The sequence below is a fragment of the Engraulis encrasicolus genome, chromosome 24 (genome assembly GCF_034702125.1).
Source record: "Engraulis encrasicolus isolate BLACKSEA-1 chromosome 24, IST_EnEncr_1.0, whole genome shotgun sequence".
NCBI lineage: Eukaryota > Metazoa > Chordata > Actinopteri > Clupeiformes > Engraulidae > Engraulis > Engraulis encrasicolus.
Window position 1 is genome coordinate 27,085,266 of NC_085880.1, and position 15,764 is coordinate 27,101,029.

General features: G+C 44.1%; 1 protein-coding gene across 2 annotated transcripts in view; it reads left to right on the forward strand.

Annotated features, from left to right (window-relative positions):
• Positions 1-15,764, forward strand: part of wdr11 (WD repeat domain 11) — a 127,500-nt gene that overhangs the window by 108,927 nt on the left and 2,809 nt on the right. For both annotated transcript variants that reach the window (XM_063191172.1, XM_063191173.1), the window contains exons 25-28: positions 6,787-6,952; positions 8,439-8,536; positions 11,356-11,501; positions 12,499-12,578. In XM_063191172.1, coding sequence (XP_063047242.1) covers positions 6,787-6,952; positions 8,439-8,536; positions 11,356-11,501; positions 12,499-12,578 — 490 coding nt within the window. The remainder of the gene's footprint in view (positions 1-6,786; positions 6,953-8,438; positions 8,537-11,355; positions 11,502-12,498; positions 12,579-15,764) is intronic.

Sequence of the window (15,764 nt, forward strand, 5' to 3'; positions counted from 1 at the left end):
CCTCATGTCATGTCAATAGCCATCCTCCCATTGGAGGAATCATAAATGGAATGGAGGGATGATGGAGGAATCATGCCCCACGTGCAGCCTAGATATTCAGATCCAGCCCATGTCTATGAGGAGAATGTGGCGATGTAGTTGTGGACTGGATGCAAGTGTGTTAACGTGTGATTCATACTTGTACACCCTGTGGCCTAGTGGTTGGTCTTTCCATGACATAGACATGAAGGCAGGTTCCTCCTCTCGTGCCATCATGATTTTGAAAAGTGGCTTGTCAAGGTGAATCTATCTGGGCATATCCATTGGCCATCTTCCATGGCCCAGACATTTCTGGCAGGACATTTGCTCTGCAAACAATATTTGCTAGATAATAGATACAGTACATACATCAATGAAGCAATAAATGACTAGCCTGGACCTGCCCATAATTCCTGTGACTCTGCACAAAATGTCCCAGCCAAGTCAATCTGGCAAAGCTCGCCATCTCTTCAATTTTCAAAAAGTATTTTCCCCTGAATGGCAGTCAGTGAAAATCGAGTATTTCCAGTGGCTCGGGGGCTAATAAATGACCAGATGCTGGCGTCCCAGATCCAGATAGTCCTCCCACAAAGGTCCTGCTGCCACATGCGTATTAGTTCCAGCCAATTGGGCTGAACCAGCTGACTCCAATTAGCAGCCACTCTACAATTAGCTTGCAATAATGTGGATGTTCCTAACCGCCAAAATACTTGGAGTTGCATTGTGTCACGCTTTGGCTGAGTGAACTGCCCTGTCATTCCTTCTCAGTGTGCAGTGTGTGTGTGTGTGTGTGTGTGTGTGTTTGTGTGTGTGTGTGTGTGTGTGTGTGTGTGTGTGTGTGTGTGTGTGTGTGTGTGTGTGTGTGTGTGTGTGTGTGTGTGTGTGTGTGTGTGTGTGTGTGTGTGTGTGTGTGTGTGTGTGTGATGGCATCATGTAGCGCAGGGCGTGAGCGGTCACCCCACCCTGCTCCAAACACAAGCCTGCAGGGAACTGAACTGAACATGATGCTCGCTGACTGGTCGCAATGCCAAAGTGCCAGAGTCATTGGAATAGCAGAGTCCGAGCACGTCCTCAACTGAAGTGATGGCACACTATTGACTCTAAATGTAGACTGTTTGTTGTTTTATATACATACTGTCTGTGATAAAGCAAGACATTGACCGTTCAATTCATAGCACCCCTACTGTATGCCATAGCATCTTATGAGCCTTTATCCAATTGACATCAGAAACCTTTGATTTAATGCATTGGCAGAAGGTATAAGTAGAATCTGGTGATAAACATAGACACCACTGTTTTCTATGGACACTGGTAGTGGCTTATACTTGCTTTGCTTCAAAACTGAACTTGCCAAACTTGCAAAAAATGGCTAATTGAAATATTTCAGATGCTCAGATGACATTACCCACTTCACTTTCTGTCTGGCAGAGAAGAAACAACCAATCCGGGCTCCGAAAGTCCTGCCACATTTTTGCTCCAGCAAATTCACTAAATCACTATTCACTAATAACAACATCTCTTCCAGCAGGATCCATGAGATAATTAGTGAAATTAGCTGTGTTATCAGCTTCTGGCAGAATGAATTTGTGGCAGAACTTTCTTTGTTCGAGCCAGTTGGTCCAGCTCCAGAAAACAGATTGCAGACATAGCAAAACAATAACCACAATACCTTTTAAAGGTCTGAGTTAAAGTTGGATAAGTCAGATCCCATCCAGATTGTTTTTAATTGGAATCAGCAAATGTGCCCACAGCTTATGTATAAGCTTTGTTTTGGACATTTGTCAGTTTGAAGCCGCGGGCAGCAGTGGGTGCACCAGCCATTTGCAATATTGTCTGACTGTCAGCGGCCTAAAAGGAAGGCTGCTAGATGTCCTGTCCTCGTGTGGTGAAGCGTCACACGCTCCATAATCTCTGGAGCCAGATGTGGCTCATTAGTCTGCGGCCTGGTACAGTACTGTACAGGAACCATCTGCTGTGATCTGTCACATTTGTGCAGGCATCTTAAAAAGGTGCACTGTGTAAAGTTGTGGCCAGAATATGTATAGCAACTATGCGTCTCATTGAAATTGTGCTGCCTATTGCCAAATTTGATCTTTTCATGAATATTTACTAAGTAATAAACTAGTATTTACTAGTATGACCAAAGTACAGTAAGTTTGATCTAAAAATGTCCATTTCTGGAAATTCAAAATGGCGGACCATGGAGAAGATCCCCCTTTTCATGTATGAAAAGTCCCGTTTTCCCGGTCATATTGAATACTTTGAATTTGGTGGTGATAAATATTTGTTAAAAAGGTAACGTTTGTGAATGGGCAGCATGAATTCTGGAAATTAACTAATAAAAATATTAAACTCTGCACCTGTAACCCTCCTCCTCTCCTTCCTCACCCCCTCACTGCTGTCATATAACCTGCCCCATGGGCACAAAGCAGAAAACAGGGGAAGCAAATAGAGTTGTATTAAGTACTTCTACTTAATACAACTCTATTTGCTTCCCCTGTTTTCTAGAAGCACTCTTACAGATGTAATTCCAACATTTGTGGTGTGATACGACATGGTTTCAATTCAACCTTGTAATATCATAGGCCTACTGCTAGTGTTGTAATTACATCTGGAAGAGAGATAAGATAGATTGTTTATTTGTCCTTTCCAACCAGAAATAATCTTCACCAGCAGGCTGTGTAAGTCGTGAAATAACGGTCATGGTGTGATCAGTGAGAGTTAGAATCTACAGAACCTATGATGTGATGTTACCTGGCCTGTGGGCACAAGCAAACAACAAACAAGAGAAACAAATAGTACAGGGCTGTCTGAAAATGGGACACCTTTTAGTTCCTGAAATACAGAAATGTTAACATGGCTTGGGGTGAAAACGGGTAGAAAACTCTGTGTGTGTGTGTGTGTGTGTGTGTGTGTCAGTGCTTTACACTAACTTTTTCGCTTACCAGCCATTTTGGCTAGTGGTTTTCCTGACTCACTAGCCATTGGGCCTCTTCACTAGCCATAATTTTCTTAACCATCATAGCAGCTTTAATGAATTATATAATAGGCTGTAATAATGTAATGTAGGATAATATAACATAATATAATATAATATAATATAATATAATATAATATAATATAATATAATATAATAGGCCTATAATATAGGGCCTAATAACTAGAATTGCTATTAACTGGTCCATGCATGCATGCATGCTATAAGAACAGATTAACTTATCTGAGGAATGGCATAGCCGTGCAGAAACACCAAGCACAGTGTTGTGGAAGGGCACAAATGTAAGCTGCATGAGAGCAAAATATTTCCGTCTTTGATCTGAAGGGCACTTTCGATGCGCAAAGTAGATAGTGCAAAGTCATTGCCAAGCTTCGCATGTCCTCGGTCATGGATGTGGAATAACACCTCTTCTGGAATATTTTCTCATAAAAAGTAGGCTATCCACTAGAAGGCACACACATATGCGGCCGGTAACTACAGAAGGAGCTACGACTTCCTTTCATTCCGTTTAATATTGAGTTTAAAATATAGGCTAAACGGACGCAAGGCAAGATGGGCACATGCGAAGGGACATGGGACATGATTTGTGCAGTCTGGAAGGCTACTACTGCGCGTTGTTTAAGCCCCGTTTGACAGTCGGGAACAACGGCACAAGAAACATGGAGGAATATTAAGGTATGATGACATACAGGCAAATCAGAAAATTATTTAAACCGAACATTATTAATGCCGCATGTGTCCTTGTCTTATCACTGCGCTAATTAGTCTCAAAACTTTCACAAGACTGAGGTGTTCTCCTCTCGCCTTGGTCATTTTAATGTCCACTACTACTATGCATTGTAATGACAGATCCCAAAACAGGTCAGTTGAGATGAACTTCGCTACTTTATTTTCACATGAAGGTTTTCAGTGACATTTCCACGCACGCTGATGTGCTGCAGGTAGCTCGCTGCTGCCACTCATATTCGCAAGACTAGCTCTATCAGATTCCTCTTGCGCGTGAGACACAGGTGACACGTGACACAGGTGCTTCATGGGTATTGTAGGCTCGCAAAATCGCATTGCATTGCGCTTGTAGCAAAGACGGTCCGAGGGGAAAAACTACAAAATGCGGTGCCTCATCATTTAGAATTGTAACGGACCCGCCAGAATGGCTAGTGAACCTTCGGTATCTACTAGCCAACGCCGACTTTCACCCGCATTTGGCTACCTGGCGTGTGTTAGTGTTAAGCCCTGGTGTGTGTGTGTGTGTGTGTGTGTGTGTGTGTGTGTGTGTGTGTGTGTGTGTGTGTGTGAGTGTGTATGTGTGCGTGTGTGTGTGCGTGTGTGTGTGCGTGAGCGTGTGTGCATGCCTTGGACACGAGAGCTAGGGAGTGATTGAGAGAGTTTCTTTTACCAGCACCTTCACACCTGTGATCAATCATGTGGTTGAGCACCACCTCAACACCAAAAGGTACAACTACATTAGGGTGACCAGATTTGGATTTGTAAAAAGGAGGACACTTTTTTTTTGGGGGGGGGGGGGGGGGGGTCATCGGTGTATCATCTGTGTCATCGGTGTATGTCATCAGTGTATCTGTGTATCTACAGGTATGAAAGTATATATGGGTATGAGGTATGATAGTAGGCCCATAAAGTATCAACGCATCCAAAATGGTCATATGTTTAAAACCACTCAAACTTTTTGGCATGCACATTCATTTGTCTACCATAAATGACAATTAAAATCTCTTCAGTTACGCCTATAGGCCTATCACATAATTTGTGTGTGCCTTTGTTACAATCCTACATAGTAGGCCTAACACTTATATTGGAGTATCTTAACAGCATAACAGTGCAGCTCAATTTCATAGGCCTATTCTAATTTCTGCATTAGGTTTTTAAAAATAGATTCACCATCATGTAGGCCCATCTCAGCCATTCCCCACAAAGATGAACAGCATTAGGCTATATAACATTGGAAACTAATTATAAAAAACACAACATTTGTGGTTTTCAACTGAATTGAAGTTCTATTAGGTTACATATGGCTTTAGGCTTAGGCATTAGGCTATGTTTATAAGACACCTCACAATTTACCCCTCCACTGTCATCTATTAGGCCTATTTAGATAGGCTATTTGTAGTGGCATGGTGCTCAGAGATTAGCAATGGGCACTGCAGCCATTAAGAGAGGACCTGGAGTTTTACCTATCATAAGATAACCCATACAGCGTTATCAGCAAAGGCAATAGACAGAAGAAGAAGCTGATGAAGAAGAAGCTTAATTTCTTAACTCAGGAATGAGTCCTTCTAGCTCCGAGAAATTGCTTTTGCAAATAACTTGGAAATGTCAGATTATGAAATAATTTTTAGGCTAAGTCTTGTGACAAGGTGTAGCCTAACAAAACTTGTACCTCCCTAAATGATGGATTTGGTGGTGTTACTAGGCATTCTCCTGTGTTAGATTACCTTCATACCTGGCTTCACATGCGGGATTTTTTTTTTCAACTCAACCGCGAACGTGCATTTGCCTTTCTATCGGCATTGCAGTCCGTCGAACCGGCGGACAGATGCGCTTTCACTTGTAAACATGGGGCGCACTGGCTAGTCCCCTAGGCTACTTCTTTCGGACACATGGTGCGAAGTGGCTAGATTTGATGAGAAGGGCGTGACTAATTTGTGAACGGTAGAGAGAAACCTGGAGTGGAGTAAAATGGAACGGAGTGAAAATTACAGTACAGATGAATTAGGTCTATATTTCAGACAGTCCAACAAAATCCCGGACATTTCTGAATTTCCCCCCGGACATTTTTTTAGGTCTCAAAAGTAGGACATGTCCGGGCAAAACCGGACGTCTGGTCACCCTAAACTACATAGCACACTAATAATATACTATACTGCAGCTGATGCACTGTAATAGCACACTGCACCGTGATTGATTGGATGTTGTGGAGAGAGGCCCAGAAAATCACCACACAAAACACAGAAAACCCCATTGCCTGTTGCATTACCACCAGGGCTCTAAATTAACTTTTTTCATCACCAGCCAAAATGGCCAGTAGATGGTAATCTGGGGCGCAGGGGTGAGGGAGTCGGGTGCTGGAGGGGGTGGTGGGGGTGGTGGGTGCATTACAGGCTGACATGCAGCCATTTGAAACTGGCATGTGGGGAACGTGCTCACCTCTCAGCTTCCTGTGTGTGTGTGTGTGTGTGTGTGTGTGTGTGTGTGTGTGTGTGTGTGTGTGTGTGTGTGTGTGTGTGTGTGTGTGTGTGTGTGTGTGTGTGTGTATGTGTTTGTGTGCACGGGCATGCGCGCCTGCGCCCCTGCCTGCCTGCGTGTGTGTTTGTAGAGTTGTAAACATACTTTTATTTTAATATCAAAGGAAATGAAGCTGCTTATGTAGCGTAGCTACATGAGGGAAGCAAGGAGGATGGAGAAAATGAAAACACCCATGCTGCGCTTGTGTGCGTGCCTGTGCATGTCTGTCGCTCTGTCTATCTTTGTGTGTGCAGGTGTGTGTATGTGCACACATATGCGCATGTGTATGTACAGTCACTGCTCTTAATTAACTCTTTTCATCACCAGCCAAAATGGCTTGTAGATGTCAATCTTACCAGCCAAACACACACTAGTGGCTAGTAACCTGGTGCCTAGTAAGTTGGTCTTTCCTATCAGCCAAACTGAAATTTCCCCAGCATTTGGCAGGTTGGTGGGTGCTAATTTAGAGCCCTGTGTGTGTACAGCATGTATCATGTGTGTCTCGGTGTGCGTGTCGTGTGCCCTTCCAGACGGACCGTGCGGTGCAGCTGCTGCTGGAGACCAGCGCTGACAACTCCAGCTACTACTGCGACTCCCTGAAGGCCTGCCTGGTCACCACCATCACCTCCTCCGGCCCCTCCCAGAGCACCATCAAGCTGGTCGCCACCAACATGATCGCCAACGGCAAGCTGGCAGGTTAGTGTGGCCCCCAGCAAACACACTGAGCCCGTTTACATGATCACAATTATTATTGGACGATTATTGGACTAAACTATTCATTGTTGTTTACATGCCGTTGGTTAAGTGAGTTAAACCTGCCTAATTTCACCTACAGGAAGTGATCAACCTGCTAATAGATAACCCACAGGTGTCATTTAGTTAGGAATATGAGGACTCCAAGCTCAGGTGTGACCCCAGCAAACACAATGGCACAACGGCCACCAGGGGCGTAGCACTTCACTCAGGGCTCTGTGTGCAACAAGCTCCAAAGCAGTCCTTTTACATGATGTTTATTGTCCGGGTTCTCACCAGACCTCTCTGTGTGTGTGTGGAGCTCCGAAGCCCTCTGGTGGAGCTAAGCGGAGCTACACACACACACACACACACACACACACACACACACACACACACACACACACACACACACACACACACACACACACACACACACACACACACACACACACACAGAGGTCTGGAATCCTGCCGGAATCCTCCATGTCTCGAACCAGAAAATTGTCGGAGCATTTATTGCTTCAATATCAATGGCACCTCGCATTGAGGAATCACAGGACAGACTACAGTGCCGTGCATATGTTTTTGCCCCCCTTCTGATGCAGGTTTTAGGCGTTATTCTCTTAACGAATGAAATAATCACTGAAACACTGTATTTTATGTTTGCTTGGGTCATCCTTGTTTAATGTTTATATTTGTTTGGTGATCTGAAAATGTTAAGTATGCCAAATGTGGAAAAAAAGTCGTAAAAAGAAGCAGTAGGGGGGCAAAAACATACGCACGGCACTGTATATTGATGCCTTAGATATTAAGAGAAAACGTTTTTGAATGAATTTGTTGGTTGCAAGGATGGTCTAATGATAGATGAAGCCATGTCTTCTGAAGGCTGAGCCAACACGTTCTCTCCCAGACCTAGTAGTGGAGCTCACAGAGCTGTACAGAACTACACAGGTCGGGTGAGAGTCAGGCAAGATATTTATATTGGTAGGGCAATAAATCTGACTGCCTGTGGGGAGTGCAAAACTGACATCAGCTGACATCACTGATGTCTTATTCAAGCTTGACTGACTGACGTGTGGGATCCATAGAGAACAGTCTTGGTCTGTGTAGAGGAGCAGTGATATCAAGTGATATCAGCATCATCAGTGATATCAGCATCTGTTTTAATGCACAAGCCAAACCCTTCAACATTTCAAGGCCCCGGTGTTGTAGTACGCAGCTTTAGGGAGCCCTCTGGTTGTCGGTAGTCGGTACTGCACTCTAGTCGCCTGCATCTGACCATACCGTTATACCTTATGCACAACACGGTTAATTTAACTCCACTCCTGCATTGTTGTATCGATTCTCCTCTTCTTCACAGTCTTTCATATCTTCTCTTTTTTAAGTTTGTCTCTCTTCTGATCCCGTTCTGCTTGTGTCTTGTGTGTGTGTGTGTCTCCGTCTCCAGAGGGTGTGCAGCTGCTGTGTCTGATTGATAAGGCGGCGGACGCCTGCCGCTACCTGCAGACATATGGCGAGTGGAACCGCGCCGCCTGGCTAGCCAAGGTAGCCTTACCGTCCGCCCACACCACCGCATTTTCCACTCTCCTAATTCCTCATCTGTCGTGTTTGATCCCTCCTGCGTGCCGTAGACTATGTCAGTCCACCTACAGGAAGAGACTTTATGCTGTTGGTGTTATACTGTTACTGTGTTGTACTGCAGTGCGTCTGTTTTTGTCTCTCAGACTATTACACCACAGCAGCACCCTCATTTGTATTACATGGTGTTGAGCTTTAATGAGCGATTTAGGCGGGGGAGGGATGGTCCTTAAGGATCAATCAGCAGGTCATGAAAAGGAAACTTCTTGGGCTCCACACCCACTGCGGATTGTTGCAACTTTGTATGTAGGGGGCTTTTTTCGTGGCTTTATTTGACAGGACAGTGTGAGATGGAGACAGGAAGCGGGTGTGACAGAGAGACGGGGAGGATCGGGAAATGACCCCGGCCGGACTCGAACCGCGGTCCCCGTGGGCATGTAAGCCCAAATGTGGGGGGCTTAGCGTGCTGCGCCACAGTGCCCCCTGCAACATTGTATTTAGCCCGCAGTTTCTTTAGCTTCTCCCTGACTTGGCGTGGTGTTCACTCTACACCCACTTTAGCCATCTCTGCCGATATGAACTTCATTATCTCTTCATTTCTGTACACCCCGTCGATTTTTCTTTGCACTGAATCCTCAGCCCAGATAGACAGAAACGCCCTGACGTCCTCCCCAGACCAACACTCGCTCAGCAGCCATCTTCTTTCACGATCGTAATAGGTAAACAAAAACACAGGTAGCGTACACAAAAGAGTGAACCAATATTTTGGTCTCCGCATCTGCCCTTTACTTCGTCTTGGAAACTAATCCCGCCTCGACCTCTGCCCGACGTTGACCCCCGCCTCCGGCCCTTGATGGCTCATCGACTTTGATGGGCCAGGAATAGTGGCCCTAAGCCCCGGAACTTGGCCCGCCAGCCCCCTTTCGCACCTAGCCCCCTGTAGGTGAGAACACCCGCTAGCACCTTTTAGTCCAGTCCAGCCCAGCCCGGGGCTGGCCCACCGGTGAGAACGGCCCTATTGAGTAAGAGTTTGAAAAGGTTCGACCCCTTTCCACCTTAGTAATATATAGACAATGGTGTGGGAGAACACTGGTTCATTGGTAAAGGATTTGTGAACCTGTGACATGACTCCTCACCACTCGTTTGTATCTCTGCATGCTTCTTAAAGGGGTATGCCACTGTTTTGGTGCTTAATACAGTTAAAGTCATTGGCCAGGGTTTATAAAAGTGGTAAAGTGTCTTATTTTTCCATGTAAGCCGTTGTCTTACTTTAAGACAAGTTAAAAGAGGGAGCATGTCGCTAAGATAGTGAAAGTCAATGGATCCGTGTAGCATGCTACAATGCTACACGGATCCATTGACTTTCACTAGCTTAGCGACATATTCCCTCTTTTAACTTGTCTTAAAGCAAGACAACGCTTAACATGAAAAATAAGACACTTTACCACCTTTATAAACCCCAGCCAACGATTTTAACTGTATTAAGCCCCAAAATAGTGGCATACCCCTTTAATTCGTCTCTCATTTTATGAAACCTAGTAGGACCCTCCTTTGCATTGCATTGGGGTTTAGCTCTCAGAGTTAACTAGGAGAAGGGATAGGGATTGGTCGATGTGTGGGTTATTGCCTTTCTCTGAAGCCTACTTATCACAGACCTGAAACGGATACGTGTAAATGATGAAAAACTCACTAACAGTGCAGACTTAAAAAATATGTTTCAGATAAAGACTCTGGCAAGTGCTTCATATTCTCCAGGAATTGGTATTGACGTGACAAAAAGATCTTTGTTTATTTGTAAACACTGTCAATTAAAATACTCACATAGGTATGAGATAACAAGGCCTCTGTCTCAGTGCATCTGGCAGACTGGCATCATGCAAAAATGTATTTATTTCACGACAGTCCGTTCCGCATTAAGGTGCGATGCCTTTGCAAGTAAAGTCATGCTCCTCAACGCCGCAGGAAAGCACTTTTTTCACGTGACCAGCTTAATAATAATAATAATAATAATAATAATAATAATTGTATTTGTATAGCACTGTATCATACAAGGCATGCAACTCAAAGTGCTTAACAAATGGGAAAAAAACATCATTGTTAGAGATGGATTTAAAAGGAGAAATAGAGAGGAGAGACAGAAACAGCAAGAAGACAGAGGAAGAAGACATAGATAGAGATTGTAGAGTCATAAGGTCCACGTAGGTTGGGCCCAGGATTCTTAGAGGCGTAAGGTCCACAGTGGCTGGGTCCAGCATAAGTCATAGATAGTCACACTAAATTTGGGCGCTCAGATGTGGCCCCTTCACAGCTTCACACAGTTCTCCCGCTGTGTCGAAGAATTTATGTTGCTGTGGCAAATATTTTATGCTAAACATGAAAATGCTCTGCTGTGCCCTAACGAAAACCATGCCTAACCCTAACCTGTCTGTAAAGAAATGTTTCTGCTGCTTTACTTTTGCCAAGAACAATGAAACAAGTAAGGGGCGTGGTGAAATTGTGCCCTGACCAAAACCATGCCTAACCCTAACCTGTCACTGGGCGCTGTGGAACACGAGTTAACATGCCAAGTCGCCATGTACAAACGCGATAGACATATCAAGTCGGTGTGTTACATTAATTCTCAGGGGTGCATTTCTCGAAACCATAGTTGCGAACTACATTAGCTACTTTGTTGTTTGCAATGCAATTTCCCATTGGCAACTATCAAAGTTGCCAACAGGCTAACAACTACGCTTTCGAGAACCCCCTGGTATGATGCCATGTTGCTTCTGGGCTCGTCTCCTCAGGTGCGTCTGAACCCGGCGGAGAGCTCTGACGTGCTGAAGCGCTGGGCTGAGCACCTGTGCTCCCCTCAGGTCAACCAGAAGTCCAAGGCCATCCTGGTGCTCCTCTCCCTCGGCTGCTTCCACAAAGTGGGAGAGATGCTACTCAGGTGAGCAGCGTCACTCTGTCAGTAGACTGAGTTGAACAAGACAACTGTGAATATTTGTGCTACAAGTAGTGCTGGATTGTGGCTTCCAGACAGGCCTGGACTGGTAATCTGGTATACAAGCCATTTGCCGGTGGGCCGATGGTCCACACAGGCATTTTTTTTTCTTTTTTCTTTGCGACTGGCCCACAATTTAGAGGGTACCATACACAAATTCTCAGGCCCTGTTTTGGTCGCAGTTCACCCCTGCTTCTAGGTTGTCGCTAAGCAATGGCATGTGCACTCTGTGGTACTTTTTGACAATTTGCAGTGGTGAGAGAGACACAGGTGAGTAATGCCACTAAGTACGGTAACTCTTTCGGTTGGCTGGAATGTGTTACAGTAACATGGATTGAGCTGATTCAGTGAATGGATGAATCCATTGGACATCGTCAAAGTCCAATTTATTGTCAATTTCTTTGCGTACCAGACATGCAGAAGAGTGGAAATTGTTGTGTGCGTAATCAAAGACAGTACAGACATTAAGTCCAAGACAAATGAATGGAGGGATCATGTAGACATGCATAACACCTGTAGTACTGGATTATAGGACACGCAGGTTATCCATTACTAAGTAATCCCTTGTTCACACTGATACTCTGAAACAACTCCCAGTGGTTGGATCCAGGCCACCTGACTGACAACTTCTTTAGAGTACTTGCCTTCAAATAGAGTCTTTATCTTAAAATAAGGCAGCACAGACAGACGGCTCGGCCCCCAAAATATGCTAGACGCTAGTCTTGTGATACTGCGTGATGGCCAACTGGTCTCTGTCACATGCTTCACTGCTGTATATCAGAGTTGATGTGTCTGATGATAAGCGTTATGACTTTCCTCTGTGTGTGTGTGTGTGTGTGTGTGTGCGTGCGTGCGTGCGTGCGTGCGTGCGTGCGTGCGTGCGTGCGTGCATGCGTGCGCGCGCCTCCCTCCTTGTCTCTACCGCCATCTGTCTTCCCTGCAGCATGAGGTACTTTGACCGCGCGGCGCTCTTTGTCGAGGCCTGTTTGAAGTACGGCGTGATGGAGGCCAACGACACCACCAATATCCTTTCATCATCATCATCATCATCATTGCCACACTACTCACTCACTCCCAGCACTACACTTGTTGTTCGTACAGTGCATTCATGTGTTTGATGTGGATCAAAGCACTACCACTTGTTTAACCAGAACAGACCCACGACAAAACATATGTGACTCTAAATAGGGGAATTTCAGCACAGCTCTGAAAATAGAGGGGTGTGGAAGAGAAGCTGGATTGACTTAAAGCCAGCCCAGACACAGGGGAGTTAGGCTAAGAAGCATAGCCAAGCTCAACAGCTTGTGTTCCTTGTCCTCTTTCGGGGTTTTATGTCTTTTTTTTAAGCTTGGCTTTTGTCTAGTGCAGGCTTTAGCTGTGCAACCTCGGCCTTTGCTAAGGTGCTGTTCCCACGTAGCAGGATATTTTTTGACAGGGTATTTGTTCTCCTGTTTAGGTGTAAACGCAACATGTGGATAAAAATAAATGCTCCATTGTAACAAATGCGTTTCAGCCCCTAAACAGGATATCTTTTTCTCCTGCTTTTTATACCTGGATTTTAAATATCTGCTACGTGGAAACGGAAGGCCAAAACCAATGCAAAACCTATGCAACCGGGAGAAAAATATCCACACATAAAAATATCCAGCTACGTGGAAACAGCACCTAACAGTTCAGTTGTTGTTCATCTGATGAGCGACAGCTGATTGTAATGACCACTCAGCAGATACACAATTAAATGAATGGATGTAATCACCTGTGTGTTCCTAGCACATGTGAAACACAAGGTGATTTGGATTTGGTAACGGGTTACTTTTTTTATAGCCATCCCCCATCTACAAAGTATACATGGGTTTTACGTTTGTAAATGATCCCAGACTGTGCAACCCTGGCTGCGCACTGTTAAACCTCTGATTGTTTGAATCCGCTGTCGGTCAGAAAATTAGCTCACGTGGTTGGCTGCCAGTATCTTGCCCCCTCCTCACAACATGATGTTTATAAACAAAAAAAAAACTATGTATAATAGCCAATAGCCATACATGTTGTTGCCCTGCAACATTGCTTTAAAGGGGTATGCCACTATTACAGTTAAAATCGTTGGCTGGGGTTTATAAAGGTGGTAAAGTGTCTTACTTTTCATGTAAGCCGTTGCCTTGCTTTAAGACAAGTTAAAAGAGGGAGCATGTCGCTAAGCTAGTGAAAGTCAATGGATGCTTGACATGAAAAATAAGACACTTTACCACCTTTATAAACCCCAGCCAATGATTTTAACTGCATTAAGCCCCAAAATAGTGGCATACCCCTTTAAACTTAACTCCTGCCATATATCATACTTGTTGTTGGAAGCTGAGGGTTGACGCCTGTATTTTCAAATATCCTATTGCTCCTACATAATCATCCATAGCTGAAATGCAAACAGCAAGGTACCTAACCCCACCTTGCTCTGGGAACAGTGAGCAATAGCAAACACTGTAACCATTGGTCACTTTGGATAGAAAGAGTTGGCTAAGTGTGAGCAGTGATGGGCAACCTGCATTCATTAGTTTACAATGCACTGCCACCTGGTTTTACCTGTCCAGTTAAACCAAGTGATCATCCAGCCAGGCAATCACCTGCTTGCATTGCACAGGTCAATCCAGGTCTTTTGAAATAGGCTGCAGTGAATTGTGAATAAGTGAATACAGGTTGCACTCATTAAGTGCTAGTGTAAGTGCAGCATACAAGTAATATCATGTGATCAGCTCTGCTGGTTAGTGTTCACATAAGCTGATAAAGGAACCTTTACCCACATTGCTCCATGGACTGTAAGCCAATACCCTGTGCCTACACAACCATTTTGGATAAACGGTTGTAATGTAATGTAATATAATCACCTCTACTGATTTACGATGCTCCACATTAGCGGTGAATGTCTACATAAGCTGACAAAGACACCTAACCCCATATATAATGTGCCTACTGTAAATAACTGTTTTGGATAGAAGCGCTAGCTAAGTGTGATGTGATGTGATACAGCTCCAGGCCTTTTTATTAGAATACCATGAAAAAGTTGATTTATTTCCATAATTCCATCAATAATGTTAAACTGTCATGGATTGTAGATTCATGGCCCAGTTTTTTAACTATTCCAATCATTATTTTTTTTCTTTTTATATACGTTGGCCTTCCAGCTCAAAAAACCCATGAATTGGGGAATTCACATTATTAGAATATTGTTATAAAATCACTTTTTTCAATCAAAATTTGGGTCACATTAAATCAGTTGAAATTTGATACTTTCTACATAACATGCAATGGTCAATACTTGGTTAGGACATTCTCTGTCTTCATAATTGCCTGGTTAACACCAGACCTAATCACAAGTGAGATTAGGTCTGGGGAGTTGCCTATTGTAAATTCCATATGGGGCCGGAATACTTGGCTATTATGACACACTGCCCTGCTCTCTGATTGGGCAGAGAAACTGTTAAGGTCGGAATGCTTGGCCATTATGACACAGATCCCATGATCTTGTACGTTATGAGTCATCCTCGCCATACTGTCTTTCAGATCGAAACAATTGTGTAGAACTAAAGGCAGTATGGGAGTTCCCAGGCTATCTTCATAATGGCCATGATGCGTTTAACATTGAAGTCAATGGCAAAAACAGTGCATGGGAGTTATGGAAGCCAAGATATCCTTGATGCCTTGCTGTCAGCTGTTCTTGTTTGTTGACCTGGTGCCCCACACTTCCCTCTTCAATATACCCAAAGATTTCCATGCCACGTTTTGGTGTTAACTCACCAGTTTAATTCTAACTCAACAGAAATTAAACCCCATTCATTTTCAATGGGGTTTCATTTCTGGTTATTTAGAATTAAACTGGTGAGTTAGCGCCAAAACGTGGCATGGAAATCTACAGGGTATATTGAAGAGTGAAGTGTGGGGTACCAGGTCAACAAACAAGAACAGCTGACAGCAAAGCATCAAGGATATCTGGGCTTCCATAACTCCTATGCACTGTTTTTGCCATTGACTTCAATGTTAAACGCATCATGGCCATTATGAAGACAGAGAATGTCCTAACCAAGTATTGACCATTGCATGTTATGTAGAAAGTACCAAATTTCAACTGATTTAATGTGACCCGAATTTTGATGAAGAAAAATGTGATTTTATAACAATATTCTAATAATGTGAATTCCCCAATTCATGGGTTTTTTGAGCTGG